The following is a 21445-nucleotide window of genomic DNA, read 5'->3' as shown; positions in this document are numbered from 1 at the left end:
GAAATTTAGAAAAATAGCATAGACATTATATTAAAAAGTAAAGAAAAGTTCATTCTTTTTCTAATCGCTTCTTTCTAATTATGTTCAATTAAGCATATTCTAAAGTCATTAAATACAACAGGTGGGCATTTCCGGTAAAAGTTCTGATATTCGATATTCAGATAGTATCGGGCTAAAATAAGAAAATATCGCACTGTCAGACCAATGATATATTAAAAATAACTAGATGTCTAATTTCCGCGTATTTTTTGAAGCAAAAATCGGCCATTATGGGGGGCAAATTTAACAAATCAAAAGCTTCGTATTTGTTTTGTTTTGATAAATAGCGTAAAGATTTTGCCCTCCATAATGGCCGATTTTTGCTTCACTTTTTCTTATACCGATTTACGGCAGTTAGACATCTAGTTATTCCTAATATATCATTGTGTCAGACTAATATGTGTCGAGCTATGACTATCGGACCGGCAATATTAAAATTTCGCTATTCAATAGCTATCGGACAAAGTTAAATTTTTAAGGCTAAACATAACTATCGGACCTCGACTAATTGTTCATTCAAAATTTGTGTTTTCATATTTCCAATTTTTAAATATGTATTAAGTTAACTTTTATGAGCAAGTGCAGATTTTAAATTTTGACGTTTTGTATGGAAGCTGAGCCAAAAACGACGTTTTGTCGCAAATTTGTTCCACAAATTTATATAATCACTTGGACTATTGGAATTAGATAGAAATATATTTACACTCAAGCAGTTTTAAAATGGTTTAATTTGTCGACCTCTGATTAATGCATGATTTCTTCATTCTTCTCGGCATTTAAAGTGTTTCCACCATCACTTCCACTGTGGCTAAACACCAGAGGATAAGCTCTACTACGTTGCCTTGGTGGGAAAACATCACTATAACTTGAATTGTCATTATCTGAGAGACTCGTATCGTTTTCCGACGACTTATTCGAAAGAGTACCAACATTCTCATTTCGTCGTAAATGTTTTCTCATGGTACTTCTATTCTTTTGGTACTTCCATTTGTAGGGTTATTTTAAATACTATATAAGTAATATAAAATATTCACATTATTCAATGAGTGTTTAAAAAAATATAGACAAATCCACGTTCTTTTGTCGAGCCACTTGTACTAACAGAGCCAAATTCTTTTTACTATATTCACTATAGATTATGTAATTAATGCAAGGAAGAGAACTAGCGTGTTTTCAAGGTGTGGGAGGGGGAATCTTGTTTCGATGATATCTGTTTAATGAGATAATTGAGAATATATTTATAAAGTTTTTAAATATTCTTTTAGTTCACAAGTTATTGACACAATATACATCTTTTAGGGTGATACTTCTCCATTTAATGCTGATAGATTATGGTTCTGTGTATGTATTCGGTATAAGTAGGATTCTGAGATGTAAATTGTATTCTCCCCTCAATAGCTATAATTGAGATGCTTTGATTTTTTTTATATCAATAAAAGAGCAACAAAAAGTTTTTATTGATAATAAAGTATATGAGAGGGTACAAACGCTTCAACCCTGTTTCCGTTTTGAAGTTTTTTAAAGAAAGATCAAGTTGAATCTATGTTAAATATTTATTAGACTATTAAAATTTAAGAGGCTAATTTATGAATAAAAATAATTTATGCACGAGAAAACAATTGAGAACAGCATTTCAAATTTTTCACTCAACAGAAGGGAACCTACAATGAGCAATATACATAAGTAACTTTATAATAAGACCATCGAATGCGCTTCTTTTTATATTTCTAGATTACAAAATAACGGAATTTTAGGGCCAGTAGATTTCCTCCTTTAGGAAAACAATAAATACAGTTGCACCTTGTTTGACTATAACGACCAGCTAAACAACCTGAACTTTGTTCATTAAGTTCTTCATCAACTGTCTAATTAAAGAGAAAGTAATATAATTCACTCTCTTTATTAAAAATGTACAAAAAATAGTTTTGAGAAAGAAATATACACAATTGAAAGAAATAGAGCGTTATATAAAATGTTAAAAAGAAAAAAGTCTTATTACAAATGTTTTGAAAAAATATCTAAATAAAAATAAAAATGTATAAAAAATAATTGTAGCAAAATTTAAGTTAAATTGAAAGTTAAAATAAATCTAACATATTTGTTAACAAAAAAAAACCAGATTGATGAACTTTTTAAGTGACTCAAGTTGCTTCTAGACCTTCCTAATTTGCAATTTAAAATCTTCATTTACAATGAAAGAGATTTAATATAGTACCTGATCTACGCACAAACTCTTATTTCTTTAACATTTGGCAGATTTGGGAAGAAAAAAATAATTTTTATCTACTTTAACCTAAAATCTCTCGAGATTTGTTTCGAGGTCTGCCTCTTAATTCATTTTTGGTAGAGTGTTTAAATGGTGCCGTTTTAATTCAATTATCACTAGAAAATAAACTTTATCACGAACTCGTGAGCTCCGTTGCTTTCGTTAAGCAATGTAGCCATCTAAAAAAAAACGCTTTAAATAGTATAAAAGCTACGATATTTTTCATATATCTGTTGCCAAAAGTCAAGGGAAAGAACGTTATAAGGTTTTTCATATATCTATTGCCAAAAGTCAAGCTTTATAAGTTAATTTTGATGAAGAAATTTGTATTTTTTGAGTGAGAAGTAATATATTTCACATAAAAATATTAAGTCAAAACGGAGAAATGTCAGAAAAGGAAATTTCCATTGACTTTGAGGCAATACTATATAATCCTCTAAACCTAATATATTTTACTTTAAACTCAGAACAAAATTTACAAAGTTAGAGTTGCATGGATTTTATAATAAAAATTTAATAAAAATCAATGACAACTAAAGCTGATAACTGGAAAGTACTTGCTATTTAGAATTTACAGTAGAATAGTTAAATTGAACCTTTCAGCAGACATTCTATTTTCTGCTCTGTACACCAAAGATGTTTTAAGGCCAGCATGTGTTAAAGCAAACAAGAAGTCTTCTTCCTCCCACTGAAAAATAAAAGATTACCAAATAAATTTTCCCTTTTGCACGCTTATTTTAACTTTTTTGCATTTTAATTTTGAGAAACTAAATTTTTCATGAAGGAATAATTGCTTACATTTCCCAATACTTCGACACCATAACCTAGAATAGGAGTCGTAGTTTTAGCAGCAGGATCCTAAATTGGATGTGGAAATAAGTGTCACTTTACATCAATAAATTCCTGTTTAGAATAATTTAAAAAAAAAATCTTTGTACAAATTGAATAATATTTTTAAATTGGATTCGTGATCCATTAAAAGAGCTCACCGAAGAAGCTTTATACTTATATAGAACGTGATCTTTCAACACAAACCAACAGCGCTTATCTTTCTGTCCCTTGCGTACAAGTTTTAAAAAACCGCTGTTCTGAATGCCTTCTTCGTGTGCTCCTATCTAAATATATTTTGGTGAAGAAAATAGTTTTGTATTCTTCTATAAACGCGTTTTAAATTCATCTAATGTCTTAAAAGACTATTTTGCAGCAAAGAATATTTTTTTAAATAACAATAAAAGCTAATCATAGCATATTGTAATATATAATCGCATTTGTTGTAACTTGTAATCACATTTATTTGTAATTGTATACAAGATTTCTCTTTAGAAATTTTTTTTTTACTGGATTAATCTTTACAAAACAATATACCTCAGTCAATGTTGAAGGAAGCGTTTTTCGACGATCAATTTTAGGCTTCCTCACTTTCATTTTTTTAAACTTGGCACGCAGCTCTTCATTTTTATTTTCACGGTGCATTTCGTTGAATCCTTTTAAAAATTGAAAAACCGACAAAAATCATTTATTGATTTCAGTAAACTTTAGGTTATATAAATAAATACTCTTTAAAAATCCTTTTAAAAATCCTTTTAAAAATTGAAAAAAAAAACATTGAAAACCTTTTAAAAAATATTTAAAAAATTCTTGTTGTAATTCTTATCATTACTATATATGTATTGAAAACCTTTTCAATACCAACAATAAAAAGTAAAATTTTAACTTATCAAATTTTAAATTACAAACTTTCTAGAAGCTTTGAGTAGCATGCCTCACACACACGCAACGCTTCATTTTCCATAAACTTTAAAGGAGCTTCGTAGGAAGAGCAGTCGCTGCAGACAACCTGATGCAGAAGAACATTAATACTTACTGAGATTTTAAAAATATTTCAAAGAAAAGATGTTTGCTTACATTTCCACAAGCCCGGCAGTGATGTCTCCTCTTATACAGATTAAAAACTTGTGTACAAGATTGACACATTGTTACTCTGCTGTCAGGTATCCATGGTGGAGCAACATCACCCAGATCCATAACCATAATCTGAATAGTTTAACACAATTAGAATGACTTTCAATAGTCAAAGAATGACTTTCAGCAGTGAAATGTAGAAACAATTAAAAATTGACAGCATTCACATTATTACTTACTGGAGGATCTTTCTTCAAAGTAAATGTCCCCATTTTCCTGTTTGCTATTTCAATAGCATTTTGCAGGGTCTATTTGTGAAATATAGAAGTTGTTTAAGAGAATGACAATGATAATTTCAAACTGCAAAAGGAATTTAGAAATTAACTACATTAGCAATTTAACATTATATAGCTGCTATTCTTTATTAAATTACTCACGCTAACCCAATCATCGCGTTCTTTTGTGGAGCTGAAAAGGCATAAACATTCTTTTAATATAACTATAGAAATAGAAGATTAATAGTTCAAAAATTTGAACTATCCAGGTTGGTTCATAATAATAAAAAAATTACAATTACAAAAAACCTATGTAAAAGAAAATCTTGATTCTTCATTTACACAACAGTCAAACTTACTTTGCTTTAAGATAAAATGACCGCTTTTTGCTAATAATGCTAAATTCACTTGTCATATCTTGAGATTCAGGATATTGAACCTACAATGCCATCACATCATATCAACAATTATCATTATATCATCAAATATTATGATGAAGATGATCATGATCATCACAATAAATATTGTATCATACTTACAATCATTTCAGTTAAAGGAAGCTCAAGAATCAACTTAACCAGAGTTTGGCTGACAGAAGAACAGTAGAACAAAGAGTCTGTAAACTATAAAATGATTTAAGAATGTAAGAAAATATCCTTGATAAGATTCAATGAAGTTAAGATTCATAAATATTTAGCAAAATCGTGATTAAAGTAATTAAGCTAAACTCACTAAAATAAATGTTCGCTGTTGCAATTCTTTTCTACTCATCTTTTGTAAAGAACCTTCTTTTACTAAAAACTTAATAAGTAAAAGTTATTTTGAAAATATTTCAAATTTTTTTAACTACTTTTTGTGTATTTTATTACAATTATTTCACAATATGATTAACTTAATAAGTAACCAATCAAAAAACCTTACTCTTCCTGGTTTAACAATGTCTTTAAGATTAACAATCATAGATTGAATGCGTAAAACCTCCTGGAACTTCTCCTAAAATAAAATAAACTCAGTCAAGATTCTGAACTATTTAAGATCAAAAAAACGACTCCGTAGACAGTGGCAAAATTATAAGTGGAACTTAATTTTTTGATTGAAAATAAAGTCAAAAACAAACAAGAGCTTTTAAAAGTTATCAAATAAGACAGACTTAAAAATACAAATGACTTACCCCCTCCTTCATACTTTCATTGATGTGGTTTGCTACTTCAGAGACTATTTCTACACCATCTAAAAAATAAATAAGACTTTAAGTTATGGAAACTTTCACATTTAAACAAAATACTTCTTTTCTTTTAAAAAAAAAAGTTAAGCTCACTAAAAGTTTAATGAACCATTTTGATACTTTGTAAGAAACTTTTAGTTGAAGAAATATAGATATAACCTCCTCAGAAGGGTGAAAAATCTAACTTTTAATATAAATGGAAATTCAAAACAACTGTTGTTACATAACACAGTGGGACTAAAGAGCCATTTGCAAATGCTAATCACATAAAAGGTGATTTTCTGTTAAAATATTCATGGAATATTGACAACTTTTTTTTAGCTTCTTCAGAGAATATATTAAATGGTAAAGAATTCAACAACTCCATAATCATTTACCAAAATCTTGAGCAGTGTATGGGTCCATGGCTAAAAGTCTTTGTAAAGCAATACAGTATTTCAACAAAACAACTTAATGTTTGACGAATCAAAATTGATTTCATGCCATAGATGAAATTTTTTAGAAATGTAGATTATGTATTTCAAAGTATGGATACAGTAATATCTTGAGTAAAAAATCTGAAGACAGTTCAAAACATGTTCAACTCCACTAGTTACATGGTTGTTATAATATATGAGATTCAAGAGGACACTGGCTCCTTTACATTTTTGTAAACTGCAAACATATAGAGCACAACAAAGATCAGAAATTTTTTTTATATTAGGGAATATTTTCTTTGACTTATTTCATATAACACCTTTGAAAAATAAGGTTCAAAACAATACAGTTCAAGAGGAGCTGGTTAAAAATATTGAGATACCAATTTGATGTTTTCAGTATTGTTTTTGCTTATAAAATAAAAGACAAAATGATTTATTAATAATATAGTATTGAAAGCTGATTTCAGAAAGAAAAGAAATTAATTTTGTGTGTAGCATCTTGTAATAGTACACTATTTTTCTTTAAATATTACAATAAAGATTTCTGTTCATTTTAAATCTGAAGGATTAAAGAAAATATTAAATTTGAAGCATATAAATGTTAAGTACTAAAACAATGCATTCAAAAGGTTTTATGTTTTCATCCGTTTAGCTATTTTTATGATTTTGTTCTTTGTTTTTTGTTATCTATTTTTGTAATTTTTGTTTTGTTTTATTTTTGTAATTTTATTTATTTTTATTTTGTTTTTTGTTATTTATTTTTGTAAATTTTTTTTTTATTTATTTTTATAAAAACAAATTATAAAAAAAAATTTATAACTAATTTTTACAAAAATAAGTTAAAAAATTTTTTTTTGCAGTTTCAATTCTCTAATTTTCGAATTTAGCAACAACTTAGAACCATTAAGAAAAATAAAAACTGTTATTCCTGAAAAAAAAACCATACCTGTTATATCCTTGAAATCCACACTATCTTTAGGGAGATTTTTAAGGTACTCTGAACAGAAAAATCACCAAAATTTTTTAAAAAAGTTAAACTTATTAAGAAAATTAAAATCAAAAGAGTACTCATGATATTCAATAATAAAAAAAAAACCTTTCAGGAGAAGTCTATAACTTGGAATTCTTTGAATTGGCCTCAAAAAGTAACTTGAAATGTTCATGTTTTTTTCCTAAAATTATTTTTTATATTTTAATGAGATATTTTTAACGATACTTTACTATACAAAGATCTTATAAATCAGTTATATGATAATAAAAAAAAAAAAAAACTTGTCTGAAAACTAAAAACTAAGAAAAAAAAAAAAGTTTTGGAAAAAAGTTACACCTCAAATTCTGTCACATAACGGGCAAACTTTAGATTTGTAGACAAACAATCATGCAATGTCAACATAGCATTGTCATAACCTTTTATATACGTAACATACATCTAAACAATAATGACTGAAAGTGATATCTTGATTTTCATGAATTTGCTATATTGAATATATATATATATAACAGTCACCAAAAAATATTTCTGGCCATTTACAAAAAAAAAATTATTCTTTTTTCATTTATTTACTAAGTTCAGAATATTTACTTTTAAATACATGTAACAGTTAGCAAAATACATAACAATTAGCAAATGTAATGTGTAACTCTTTTAATCACTTAGCATCAATTTGATGCAAAAAAATAAATCAAATGATGTAAAGTTGATTACTGAAGATATTTTTAAACAATTCTTTTATTTTCTCACCTTCAGAAAATAGCTGTATGATCGAATAATATCTCCAATGCGATTGTGTTGATCCCTAAAAATAAAATCTCTAAGTTTTGAAACTGAAAAAATGTCACAAGTTGTATGACAAAAATAAACTGAAAATTCCTTCCAGCCAAATTTATCATTCATATTTATGTTGTTAAAATAAAACTATTGTTACATTAAAACACTTATAAAAACAAACAAACATGCACTTTAAAAAGTTCCCACCATTTTTCCATTCTTTCTTCAAGATCTTGTAAAAACTTCTTGTCAAGCTCATAAATCTGTTCAACATTCATAAATATTGCAAGATATGATCCTTCAGGTAAAAATTTATTATTTTTTGCAATAGCATCTTTTATTTTCTCTCTAAAATCCTGAAAAATAAATGTTACATTATATTTATATTTGTATATTTGTTACAAATGAAAAAAAATTCATCTGCAATAAAATTAAAAAGGAGAGATTTTTTACCTCACATATAAGCTTTAACGCATTTACAAAACTTCTTTCAGTGGTTAAAATTTCTTGGGCAATAAAAAAAAGTTTTCTTTTGGGTGGTTTCTATACAAAATCAACCAAATTTTAAGAAAGTAATATTTTTTTTTATAAAATATAAAACACACCAAAGATTTCAATAAACATTTTAGCAAAAAACAAAAATATTTTTTGCAAGAAACACTTTAAGCACACAACTAATGGATTATCAACATAAAAATATAAATAAAACTTAAGAAATAGTAAAGAAAAACAACAAAAAACATTTTTAAAAATCTATATTACCGGGTGCTGCAGTGATTCACGAACTTTTTAGAACATTTTTAAAAAATGAATTTTTAAAGCACTAAAAAATTTTATTCATGGTATGTTAATAGGAGAAAAGTTGAAGATAAATACTTTTCCCTCCTTAACATTCAATGAGGTTTTCTTTTTTTTTAATCACTGCCTCAAACCTAGGACGAAAGGACTGGCAGGTGCTTATTATATAGTCCCTTGACATTGAGTTCTAAGCACGGGTAATTGATGACTTTAGTGACTTGACACTTGAGTGGGCCTTTTTGTAACCTTTACTCTCAACTATGCTCCACACACTGTAGTCAAGGGGATATAGGTCAGCGCTGGATGGTGGCCAAAAGTGTTTGGGCCAGAATTCTGGACCCATGACAAGGTGAATTGCCCTTTTGAAAGATGTAATTGTTTTTGGTTCTTCTTCAGCCATGGCACCACATAGCCCTTTAGTAAGTTAATATACACATCAGAGGTAACTTTTTCTTTTTCTTTGATGTAGATTGGTGGGCATTTCTCTCCATTAGAAGCGATGATTCCTAGCATCATGATGGACTGAGGGTGCTTGGTGTGACACACAGGTGGTGCTTTGTCACCCTTCTGTACAATGAATCTGTCATTACACCTATTTATAACACAGTCAACACTAAAAAGTTTTTCATCTGGGGAAACTTTAACTGTTGACGAAGCATGACTTTTTAGCTAACTCAGAGGCTTCTTTGATTGTTCCAATCGTAAAGTTTTTAGTCTTTCTGTTAAAAGTTGACATAAAGGTCGGGCCACACTGACTTTTCCAAGTGTTTTTAGAGTTCTTCTGACTGTACTCTCATCAACATTGAACAATTTTACTGTCTTTCTGATGGATACAGTAGGATTCTTTTCAACGTGCTTTTTAAGCTTTTCTTTGAACTTTTTATCAACTTTTTATTTACTGGCATTTTGGCTCACTCAGCACTGCCACGCTTTTTCACTTTGTAAAATGTAGTTTTAGATACTCCAGAAACACAAAGCACTTCACGTTCAGGCAGACCTGTGTGAATCAAATTTAAAACTTCGATGCTTTTGGCTCCCATCGTAAAACTAAAATATTTTTTATTCACAACTTTATTAAAACCTAAGACAGTCATTGAACATTAATCAATAAAAACAAATTACGGTAGTATTTTATTAACATCACAAAGCCTAGCCAAAAATTAGTTCACGAATCGCTGCTGCACCCTGTATAAAAATTTAAGAGATTCCTATATGATAAATATTTCACCTCATATTTTACTTCATTATCACTTTGAGAGTCTGATGAATCTGAATCTTCTAAAAATAATAAAAAAGTTATAAATACTTTTTAATACTAATCATAATCTTAGTTTCAGTCAAATTAATATTTTTAGTACCATAGTTACAATTCTGGTTACAAATCTAGTTTTAGAACCTTTTTAAAATGCTATAGTTGTTTTAAATAGAATTTCTGGGCTAATCAAAAGAGTACCCAAGAAAATGCTGAGATATGAAAAATTTATATACTTGTGAAAGGTAAAGTTTAACAACAAATTATATTTAATATGCATCACTGATTTAAGTTTGTCTAGGAACTTCAATAATTTTCATTCTTTTATAAATATAAATTATTCATTAGTTTTGATTGACTTTAGTCTAAAAACATTTTTAGAAAATATTAATTATTGGACAACTTCAATTATAGAAAAGATAGTAAGCATAATCAACATTATTTTTTATCACATGCTGCTAGTAACTAGGCAATACTGTCCTTAACAGACAGCAACTCTTTTATTTTTGAATAATTTATCTTTCTATAACCTTCATTACAATTTATGACATTTTTTAGCAGGAAAACTTTTCAGTTTTGTTTGATTAAAGCAGTTCCCATCATGCTGTACACACCAAAAAACCTCCTTTAGATAAATTTTTGCTTATGACTTGTTGTAATACTAGACTGTATGACTGACTGTTTAAACTATAACTAAAAAGTCTTTACTTGGAATAAGTTATTAGTTCATGTTTAAACCAACTTATTTATTTCAAAGCCATCAAAAAAAATTTTAATAAGTTTAAGAACTTATCTAACTCAAAATCAGATAGGTTTTATCAAATTATATTAAATAGTAACAGTTGAAATTATTAAATTATCTTTTTAAAATAAATTTAACTAAATGGAATCACCAAATTTTAGGTGATCAAAAAAAAGAAAACACCTGGAAATAACTTCATTTAACTTGGTGTTTACCTTCAAGGTGCAAGTTTATAGTAAATTTTTAAGATAACATTAAGTTTTAATTTTAATATACAGATTTACCATGCTTTAATTTGTATGAACATATAACACCTTATTTTATTTAGGCCTTTGTTAAGTAAAATTTATTTACATACAAAAATTTATTAAAAAGAACATGCCAATTTAGAACTTTGTGGGTGCTGCTCACCAAACAGTGTGAATGAAAATCTAATGTAATACCATTTTTTAAAATAAGCTTGTCTGAATGTTAAGTTTGTGGCTCAGTTATACTTTTGCATGTGGTTTAATATCAAGTTCAAATATTGTACTATTTCTCTCTTATGTATTATCAATGAATTATTGTATGTTCATAAAACTTGCTCAAGATGAAGTATCAACTAACTCAATGAAGTATCAATTGACAGACTCCTTAATGTAATCAGGAATTTTAATCAGTGGTTCAATTTGATTACAGTTCCTGATCACATTACCCATATGTTCATACTTTTCTAACCACTTCATTACTTCACTCATATTCTTTGTATTGCCAGTGGAAGATTCTTGATTCACATCCTGCATCTCAAGTTCATAAATTATCAATATTTTCTATTGCAACATTTTATTAAACATAATTTTTTATAAATGCAAGATCAGCTTTTTTTCTTTTCTTAGTATTAACCTGTCTCAGTTTCTATCTAGTTAATTTGATTCATTTGGTAGTTTGACTTTGATCTTATAAATTTAACACGAGCCAGATTAAATCAATCTGTGGTGACTTAACATCATGGGAACAAGCACACAATATTGTTCTCAGCAGAGCAACAGTTAATCTCCTTACAGGTGCACCATCACCAGTACATAGAAATATATTGCACCTACATGTTGCTATACCCAATAACTTGTATGGATTATCTTTCTACAGTTTGATTTTGTGTTTGTATTCCTGGGAGTTGAACTTTTATCTAAAAGGGTTTTGTAAAATAAGACTACCAGGCTTTTTTAAAACGGAATTGGATTTATAAAATTGTTAAAAGCCAAATCTGCTAACACCACAGAAATAGTCGAATAAAAAAATGTTTATCTAAAAATTGACCTTTTTATAATTTTTGACTTTAGTTCATTTTACTTTAAAACAGAAGCAAAACAGTTAATGACCTTGGTAAAAAATAGACAAGAAACCAATCTAAATTTACACAAGTAGTGCAGAATTTCAAATAACTAAGAATACTTGTTTTTTCATTAAAATGTAAACTAAACATTGCTTAAAAAATCCTATAAAATCACTCCTCAAATGACTTTTTTTTATACCTTTTCGCTATGACATGTTCTAGTGTGTGTTTGAAAATGTCAGCCATCTTTAATTTTGCAATGACCATGTGTTGTATTGCAACCCAACTTTTTTAGTTGTTATAAGGGTTTGGTTTTCTTTTTGAGATTGTTATAGGTCTATATTTTTGAGTTAAACTTGGGAGTAAATTAAAATCTGTGTTGATTTTCAGAGAAATTTTCTTTTAGAGAACAAAAGCACAACTACAAAACCCTATATACTGGAGAGATAGACTCTGTTAAAAGACAGCCATATACATTCTGACAAAAATGAAGAATTTTTTGTGATCTGCGCAATCAATGTTTTCTCTAGTTAGAAATGATCAGCAATGGAACTAATAATTGCTGATTATTTTTTTTAAACTATCGCTCTGGTTTTTCATGCTTTACATAAACATGCATTATAAACTGGTGGTAAATCTCATAAAATTTTCCATATTTGTAAACAATCATTTTTATTTAAAAACTATTTAAAAAGTAGAAAGCTGAAGACCTACCCAGCTTCAAAGATTTATCACTTGGCTGTGGAGAATCAATTTCAGGGCTTGGACTACTTAAGAGCAACTTTTGATTTTCATTCTTAATGAAAATAATATTGATAGTTACATTCATACTTAAAAATAAAGAGACATAACTATATTGAAGACAATTTTTCCAAATTGAAAATAACTAAATTTACTGACTTTTATATCTGTGGATAATCTTGGTGGTGGTGGGCGAGCAGGTTCTGCCTTTTTTGGTAAAAGTTTAGCTGGTGAAGATTCTTGAAAACTATGGTCCAGATGTAAAGTGCGAGGTGGTGGTGGTCGTGGCGGAGCATTCATAGAGACACTAGGTATATCATTATCTGCATGAATTTGTAAAAACATCAATAAATAAAAATATTTATACTTTTTGCATACTAAATTATTTTAAATTTATATGCCAACCAACCTTTTGTTTTTAGGATTATTTCTTCATATTCATTGCTCCTTTCTATAGCAACTGAGGCATGCTGATTGATTTGGTTCATATTCTCAGACTCATGTTCATCTTTGCTTAAATATAATTTAGGTGAATTATAATGTTGATCAACATTGAGACGAGGTGAGTCATAAATATTTTCACTTCTTGCAATTTCAGGTTGACTTTCCTTTGGTGAGTCATATAGATACTCAGTTAATTGGATGACATTAAAGTTTTCAGGAGAAATTCTTGTTTTATCGAGATTTTTATGAAAACCTTGCTTTATATTTTCACGCAAACCTAAGTAAGGAATAGGAGCAGCTGGCCTCATTTGCTTGTTTACAAAAGAAGACAATTTATCCTCACTAGAATTTTCGTCATTATTGTTTGATGAACAAAACTGTGATGGAAATTCTGATGCAACTTGATTATCAGTTTTTTTAATTTCATTGATACCAACATTTTCATATCTATTTAGTTTTTGCTTTAAAGCTTTGCTTTGGGGAAAAGCCAACTCACTGAGTTTACAGTTTTCATAAACTGGTTTGTGACTAACAGTTGAGGCTTCATGGTAAATGCATTCTAAACTCTTACTTCTTCTGTCAATATTGTCAAAATTAATAAGCATAAGATCATACTGGCTAAAACACTTTGAACTAGTTTTAAAAGATTTCAAAACATACTTTTCATTTAACTTTAAACTTTTATGAATGTCAAGAAGTTCATTTTCTGACACTTTTACATTACTTTTAAGACCTAATTTTTTTTTAAAAATACTTTTTTTTGCATTATTACCTTTATCAACATTATTATTGCTAGAGTCAGTTTCATCACACAGTTGGGAATACTCTTGTAAAGTGGTTGTCTGTAGATCATGAATTGAACTTTTTATTTGATCTGGAAACAATTTTCTGGGTGCAGGAATGGGTTTAAAGACAGACATTGGCCGTGGGATTGGTTTTGGCTTTGGTTTTTCTTCAGTTTCATCTTTTTCTAGAATGTTTGTGAAACTTCTTTTTAAAAGGTCAGATCTTTTTGTTGGTTGAGGATGGTATGAATTTTGAGGTTTGAGAGAGTTTACGCTTGAAATTTCATCATTTACTTGAGATAAATCAAAAGAAATAGATTTCTGGGGTAAAGGTGGACGTTCTGGTCTTGTTGTCTTACTATTTTCATTAAATTTCTCTTCAGATACTTGTGATAAATTTGGACTTGATGATTTAACTATTGTAACAGACCTTAAAAAGAGAAGAAGAAAAATAAGAAAAAATCACTCAAAAAAATTCTTTAAAAGAAAAGGAATTAAATTGACTCAAAAGTGAGAAAATAAATTCAGTAATAATTTAACAAATATAGAACCATAAATAACTACTCTAGTTTTATGACTTTTATGACAAATTGATTTATATTATAAGGTTCCTTATGAAAATAAAAAAATCAGTTAAAACAGTAGACTTTTTGTATAATTTTTATAAAATATTTCTTATTTGAAATTGATAATGACATAATAATGAGCTTCTACTTTAAAACTATGTATGATTTTACAAATATGCTAGAAACCATACTTTGCACCATTTTTGGCAACGCTAATTTCCTGATTGCAGTTTTCACATTTTAACTTTATTGACTTTCTTCGAGGAGGAGGAACTGGATCTGAAGAATAAAATATATAGAAAACATGAGAGAACTGAAAAAATGAAAAATTTTAGATTACTTTTTGTTCTTAAAAATATTTAAAACCAACATACTATTAAAGTGTTGTGAAAGATTTTTTATAACATTTATATAAAAGATTTATAAGCTGCAAGATTATAAAATCTTTTTCTTTAAGATCCTAAATGATATCTTTATTGGTATGTTTTGCTTAAACTGTGTTTCATGAAAAGGATTCAAAAACATTATTTAACTTTTAATACACTTATTTTAATTACATGTTTTTTAAAAAAATAGACAACTGATTACTCATAAAAATTAAAATTAAAAAAACCTTGAACTGGCTACAGAATCAAAGTAATAGTTTGTGTAGAAAAACTTGTTTTACATTTAAAGAACTCAGCATTTTCATTGCAACCTATGTTTGACATAATATTAGGCATTATAAATGATTGTTAATACACCATCTCACAGCTGAGCAACTAAACCTTTTAAAATTTTTAAAGATGAAAATTTACATAATGTTTGGATCAAAGCACTTAAGATGTTTTTACTTTTCTGGTATGCATTTAAAGTGAGTAAAAAAATTCTTAATAGGACTTGTGGTAAGGAGGATAATTAATTTTTCAAGCGTCTTGTAACTTTTTCAGATCAAACCATTTATCTTTTACATGTTAATTCTATTAAGATTTGACATTTTACTAGTAAAGAAAACTATAGCAAATAAATAAATAATTGATACTGATAAGCTTATGCTATTAATTTCCCATCCTACTAAAGCATGAATAGTTTCTTATTCTCTGATGATAATTTTATAGAACTTGATTTCTCTGTATATTGTAAATCTAAACATAATCATAATATATATTTAAGTGTATAAAGTGTTTGCTTATTTTAACAATATATTTTAACAGACAAAAACTTATCGAAAAATCTAGAAATTAGAAATTTACCAATTTTTACAAAATACATAGTAAAAGTATGCAATAGAAATTTTAATCTTAAATTAACAACACTTATTAGAACAACTAAAATTGTATAATGACAAGAAAAAATTTAAATTTTAAAAGTTGTTTTTTAAAATTTAATCATAAATTAACTTACAATAAACATTTTTCAGCAATAAATTCTATAACAACTTTTGATAAATAGCAATGTGAAACAGCTCTAACTTTTGAGTATGAGCCAAGAGGTTTTATTGAACTTTTAGAAGTGGTATGGTTGAGTTTTTAATCTTTACAGTTTAAAAATGTTATTATTACTGCATCTATTGGTTGCTGCGTATATTGTTGCAAATTATCTACATGCAATTTTTATTGTGAGCTTGATGTTTTAAATCATAGATAAACATTAACACTTACCAGATGTTATCTCGATATCCATTTTATAACTCAATCTTTAAAACCAAGTAGATAGCACAAATCCATAGATTCAGTATTTTCATATATGACTGTCTTAAATTATGAAAAGCAAAAAAAAAAAAAAGAGATTTGCACTTATTAATTAGCGACGGCAATACTTACCATAATAAAGCGTAAAAGTGGATATCTTCACGGATGACAAGTCCAAAACAGGCAAATTAAAAATTTCAAAAACTAGATAATTTTAAATTCTTTTAAAAGATTGAGAGCTTAAAAATTAAAAAACTTTATTGTCAGCTTATAGAACTTTAAAAAAATTAAAACCAGAGAAAGTAAAATGACGCGGTGCAAAATAAAAAATAGATTTTCATCATAACAATGGTTATTTTTACTGGTATGCAAATGGAATTAATTGTATTTAAGCAAGTGAATAAACATCTTAGACGTGTTGAGTATTAGGGGTACCCAAGAACTCAACACTAATTAAATGTCTAAATATTATTAGATACTGGTTAAATTCTGCCTCATAAGTGAAAATCTTCATTTTTTAATCAGGAAACATTTTACGGAAATTAGATATTTTAATTTAGATAACACTAACCCAGAGCCATCAATAGAGATTATGCACCCTCAGTAAAAGCTTCCAAATACCGAACTGAAATATTATTTAAAAAAAAAAAAAAAATTATTAATACTTATAAAGTGATATTTATCTATAAACTTAAATCGAACCATTTAGGCCAACTAAAGAGAGAAAAAAAAAAGGTATGAAAGCAGAAACAAAGACTTTTACATTCTAAAGTGTAAAACTCAATCACGTCATAAAATTTCTTTTAGCTTTTAAGCTTAAGATATTCACTAATAGCATATATACGTACAAAAAACTACTAAGGTAATATGAAATTTGAAGGGCAATAGGGAATATGAAGTGCAATATGAAATGCTTAATATATATAATTGTTTATCATAACTATACTATAATACCTATGTTATTCTTTAACAAATTTAATGGGATAACAACGATACTTACAAATCGAAATTTAAAAACAGAAGTTCTGACATTTAAGATCTTAGTTTTAAAATAGTGTCAATCTAATTAGGGCTTATTTTTTTACTTCATTTTTTTAAGACTCTCATAAATTAACACTGAGAAGAAGAGACATTTACTTACAAATTAACACCGAAAAGAAGATATTTACAAATTTCAAAACTCTCATCAATATTTGTTATTAATTTAGTTTTCATATTTTATAATTAAATTCACTTAAACGTCTCTTTACAGATTAGAAACTGATATTTCATTGGAATTGCTCTTAGATTAGAAACTGATATTTCATTGGAAGTATTTTTAGAAGGTAACTGCAAGGTTTTACATTTCTATAAAAAAAATGACTTGAGAAGCTTGATCTTCGAGTCATTACTATTCATGATTTAAATAAATCCCCATTTGCAGATGATGCAAAATTATATTTATCCAATAAAAATTATTCCTTTTTTTTTTTTCAAAATTTTTAAGGATTTTTTTCAAAACTATTAAGAAACTAAAGTGAAAATGGACAGATAAAAAAAAAATTTTATCTGTTCTATTTGTTCATTTTAGTTGTTTGTTTTATGCTGCTTTTAATTAAACTTTACATTCATTTTTGAAACTTCCAAATATGAACTTCCCTATTGTAAAAATGTTTCATTAAAAAAATGTTTGCTTAAATAAAAGGAGGGAGAAGATTACCCTGAATAAATGTTTTAAAATCGGTTACGACACGATTACGACACGATTAATGTCTAATAAAAAGGTCAATACCTAACATGTACCTGGTTACAAATTACTTACATGCTGGGAAATTTATGTTAAGTTGTTTATGTTAAATATATATACATGTTTGACTGAAATTTGCAATATTAAACACAGAGATGCGTAATTATGTAGTCTCTTAATTCAATCAGAAAATTACAATCGGATATAATTTGATATATCAAATCAGCCTTAAAATATTATACTCGCATGTTCTGAAAAGGTTAAGCGTTTAAATGCAAAACGTAGCTTGTTGTAAATATAAATGGCAAGAATGTAAGATAATCATTAACATGCATTCATAAAAGTTCAAAATGATTATAAAGTGGATTCAAAGGGATGAATCTTTCCAGTCTTTTTAATTACACCTCTCATAGATGGTTCGGAGGATGAACGCTTCTGTAATTCGTTAACTTTCGAAAAGTGATCATTTTTAAAGTAAGAGCCATTAATATCAATGCAAACGTTTTGAAACAAATGTTTCGAAGTTGCATAAGTTTCAAGTAAAGACATAAAACATTTTAATAAGTCAGCTTTAGAATTTTGGTTAACGACAAGGTCTCGAAGCTCTCTTATGATTTTACATACACTATCAACTGATAGAATTCTCGAATACTCATATATTTCTACTTCTACTGGTTTTGGAATAGTAAACACTTCTTTATTTTCTTTCAACCAGCTGTAATCAGGGCGTCCAGATTTTTCGTCTCTTTCACGTTTTTCTTCTTGAAGTCTTTTTTCTAGGCTTTTTATCTGCTCTTCCAACTCATTGACTAAAGCCTCGAATATGGAGTCACTCATAAATGCTGATTGTATTATTATACGTATATCTTCTTAATTGCAAATCTTAAGAATCAATCAGCACAACCAGTAAAAGAAAAGTATTATTTTGAAATATTTAATTTGATTTAATGAAATAATTTGCTTCACCAAAAACTTTTCAAACGTTTTTTTCCATCACGCTCAGCTAAACAATGTGTTCAAGGATTTTTGATGGAAAAATTCTTTCACTTTTTTCGTAGCCGTTTTTTGTTGTTACTTAAAAAAAAAAAAAAAAAAAAAAAATAAAAGCCACAAAAAAAATTTTTTTCGACGATCGAGTTTCTCTCCTTTTTAGAATGAACGATAGAGACACTGTTTAAAAACCAATGCGGTTTTAAAGTTTTAAATTATTCACGAAAATCTATCAAAATGAGAATGTTTTCACTTATAGAGATTAATTTTTTAAATACATTTTCAAAAAATTTCAATTCGATATAAGGAATTTTAGTATAATTAACACATTATAACGATATATCTTTTAGCACACTGAAAAATATCCCAGTTACGTTAAAAGATCAGAACATTGTAACTAAAATAATAAAAAAGTTTTCGTGCAGCTGAAAGTAGCCCGCGTCGAGAAATTTCTCGAGAGATCGTCAAACTGTAGATATTCCTGTCGACGAAAACACGGAGGGTAAAGTAAAGCGTACGTAGAAGGGGACCTCCACTCTCCAGTTGCTGGATTTGTCAATGTCTCGCAGTTATCAAACAAGACCAAACGCCTACATTCAATTGTATTAAATATGCTTCTTAAAACGAATTTGAATCAAAGTTTCATAGAGCAAATGCATGCATTTTGACATATATATTTCTTTTCATGCATAGAGAAGTTGTTAGATAAATTTCTTCATAATTTGGTTTTCAACACGTCAAAAACCTTATGAATATTGAAGAAGAAGATTGTAAAAACTTCCAGTAAAATAATTAGGTTCAAAGTTTAGTACAAAAGTAAATGGTGTATTTAAGTTAAAAGCATAAATTTCTACCACAGTGCCCAAAATTATCTGCAAGTTTTCATATTATATAGTAAAGTTCTTGAGAAGATCTATTAAGAAAAAGATCCACTTCATGTTTCAGTTCTTGAAATAAGCAATTACCATTTCCTTCAATTTTAACAACTTTCGGTTTAATTGGGTGATTTTTTCTTTTCCGTTTATCATGATTCCTAACCAAGAAAAGGGAAAAACCAAGAAACCAGATATAATATTCAAACAAATGGTTGAAAACTCTGAACAAGAAAGAAAAAAACATATCTGTGGTATCATCAGTCTAAAGAATCTACAAATAAAAGTTAATCAAAAGTATTGATATATTACTAAGTAGTTCAACTTCCCTACAGTATTCCTTAAGCAAGAATAAGTTGACTTATAAAGGTGTATTACAAAAACATTAAATTATGTAAAGAACACTGCAAAGAGTAAAGGCATCAATTTTAGGCACCAGTCCCAAAAGTTACCCGACAGATGTCATATCTATAAAAAGGTAGGCAGAAATGCCTACCTTTTTATAGATATGACATCTGTCGGGTAACTTTTCAAAAATGGTGACGAAATTAAAAACTGAAAATAATTTTTATTTGAAATCCTCTTCTCAAAGTCTACATCAATTTTATAATCAAAAGAAAAGTTACTTGATTTATAACACCTGTTCCATAAAATTTGAGACTAATTTGAATTAGCGATATTTATTTAGTAAGCTTGATAAAATAATTAGTATTTGGTATCAAATGAAAACTCTATCTTTCCTCTTTCAATTAGAATATAAATTCTCTTATTATTTTTTGTTTAGATAACAATTTAAAATGCCAAATCAACAAGCCCTAAAAAGTTGTGTGTATAATTTTTAAAAAAAAAAATATGAAGATGGAAAACACGTTGTTTGGAACCATTTCAAGATGGAGGGCTACTCAAAAGCTACAATTTATAGATATATAAACAGTTACGATAAAAATAAACCATTGGGTCACAAAGCTGGAAGTGGAAGAAGGCCTACTCTGAATACACAAAACAACCGCATCAAATTAAGGAAAATGTTTAACAATCGAAGAGGTGTGTCACTTTCAAAGGCTTTTAGAAGACTTGGTTGTAGCAAAAGCACCATCGGACGAATCTTAAAATGCTTTAAAAAGCCTATTCTTTGTTATAAAAGAAAAAAAGACCAAGCAGACTCCTAAACAGAGGCTTTGGGGTCACCAAAAATGTGGTCGACGTTATTCAAAATATCGCAACCATGAAAATATTATTGACGATGAGTCATACTTTACTTTGTCGAATAGCACACTGGCTGGTAATAATACAGACTATTCAAATAATCAAAAATTGACACCAGACATTGTTAAGTATTATGATGTTGCAAAATTATTATAATGTTGCAAAATTTGAAAAAATCTCCCCTCGAGGGGTCACATCTATTTACATTGTTCCTTCTGGCCAAGCGGTAAACCAAGAGATCTATTTAAAAGAGTGTTTACAAAAGCGCTTGCAACCTTTTATTAATAAATATTATCGAGACACCAAGTATATTTTTTTGCCCGATTTAGCAACATCTCACTATGCACTATTCAGTAACAAAATGGTTAAAAACCCAGAAGATACCATTTGTTCAAAAAAAAGGACAATCCAGCAAACTTACCAGAAGCTTGTGCTACAGAGGATTTT

General features: G+C 28.0%; 1 protein-coding gene across 1 annotated transcript; it reads right to left on the bottom strand.

Annotated features, from left to right (window-relative positions):
* Positions 1-1658: 1658 nt before the first annotated feature.
* On the bottom strand, positions 1659-16355 carry LOC145195151 (uncharacterized). The gene is made up of 26 exons (XM_090070420.1): positions 16175-16355; positions 14726-14813; positions 13149-14398; positions 12899-13062; positions 12713-12794; positions 9921-9970; positions 8348-8437; positions 8102-8250; positions 7868-7922; positions 7454-7555; positions 7223-7298; positions 7073-7123; positions 5654-5712; positions 5404-5475; positions 5215-5283; positions 5022-5105; positions 4842-4921; positions 4645-4675; positions 4447-4515; positions 4211-4339; positions 4043-4142; positions 3671-3789; positions 3295-3420; positions 3104-3163; positions 2902-2993; positions 1659-2484 (listed from the first exon to the last, which is right to left on the bottom strand). The coding sequence occupies exons 1-26, from the start codon at positions 16194-16196 to the stop codon at positions 2439-2441; spliced, it is 3315 nt and encodes a 1104-aa protein (XP_089926546.1). The 5' UTR covers positions 16197-16355; the 3' UTR covers positions 1659-2438.
* Positions 16356-21445: the final 5090 nt, after the last annotated feature.

The sequence above is a fragment of the Hydra viridissima genome, unplaced genomic scaffold (genome assembly GCF_058129835.1).
Source record: "Hydra viridissima isolate aposymbiotic clone 2 unplaced genomic scaffold, HvirCarnegie_v1 scaffold_13, whole genome shotgun sequence".
Taxonomy (NCBI): Eukaryota; Metazoa; Cnidaria; class Hydrozoa; order Anthoathecata; family Hydridae; genus Hydra; species Hydra viridissima.
This window is presented reverse-complemented; position numbering and strand designations above follow the sequence as displayed.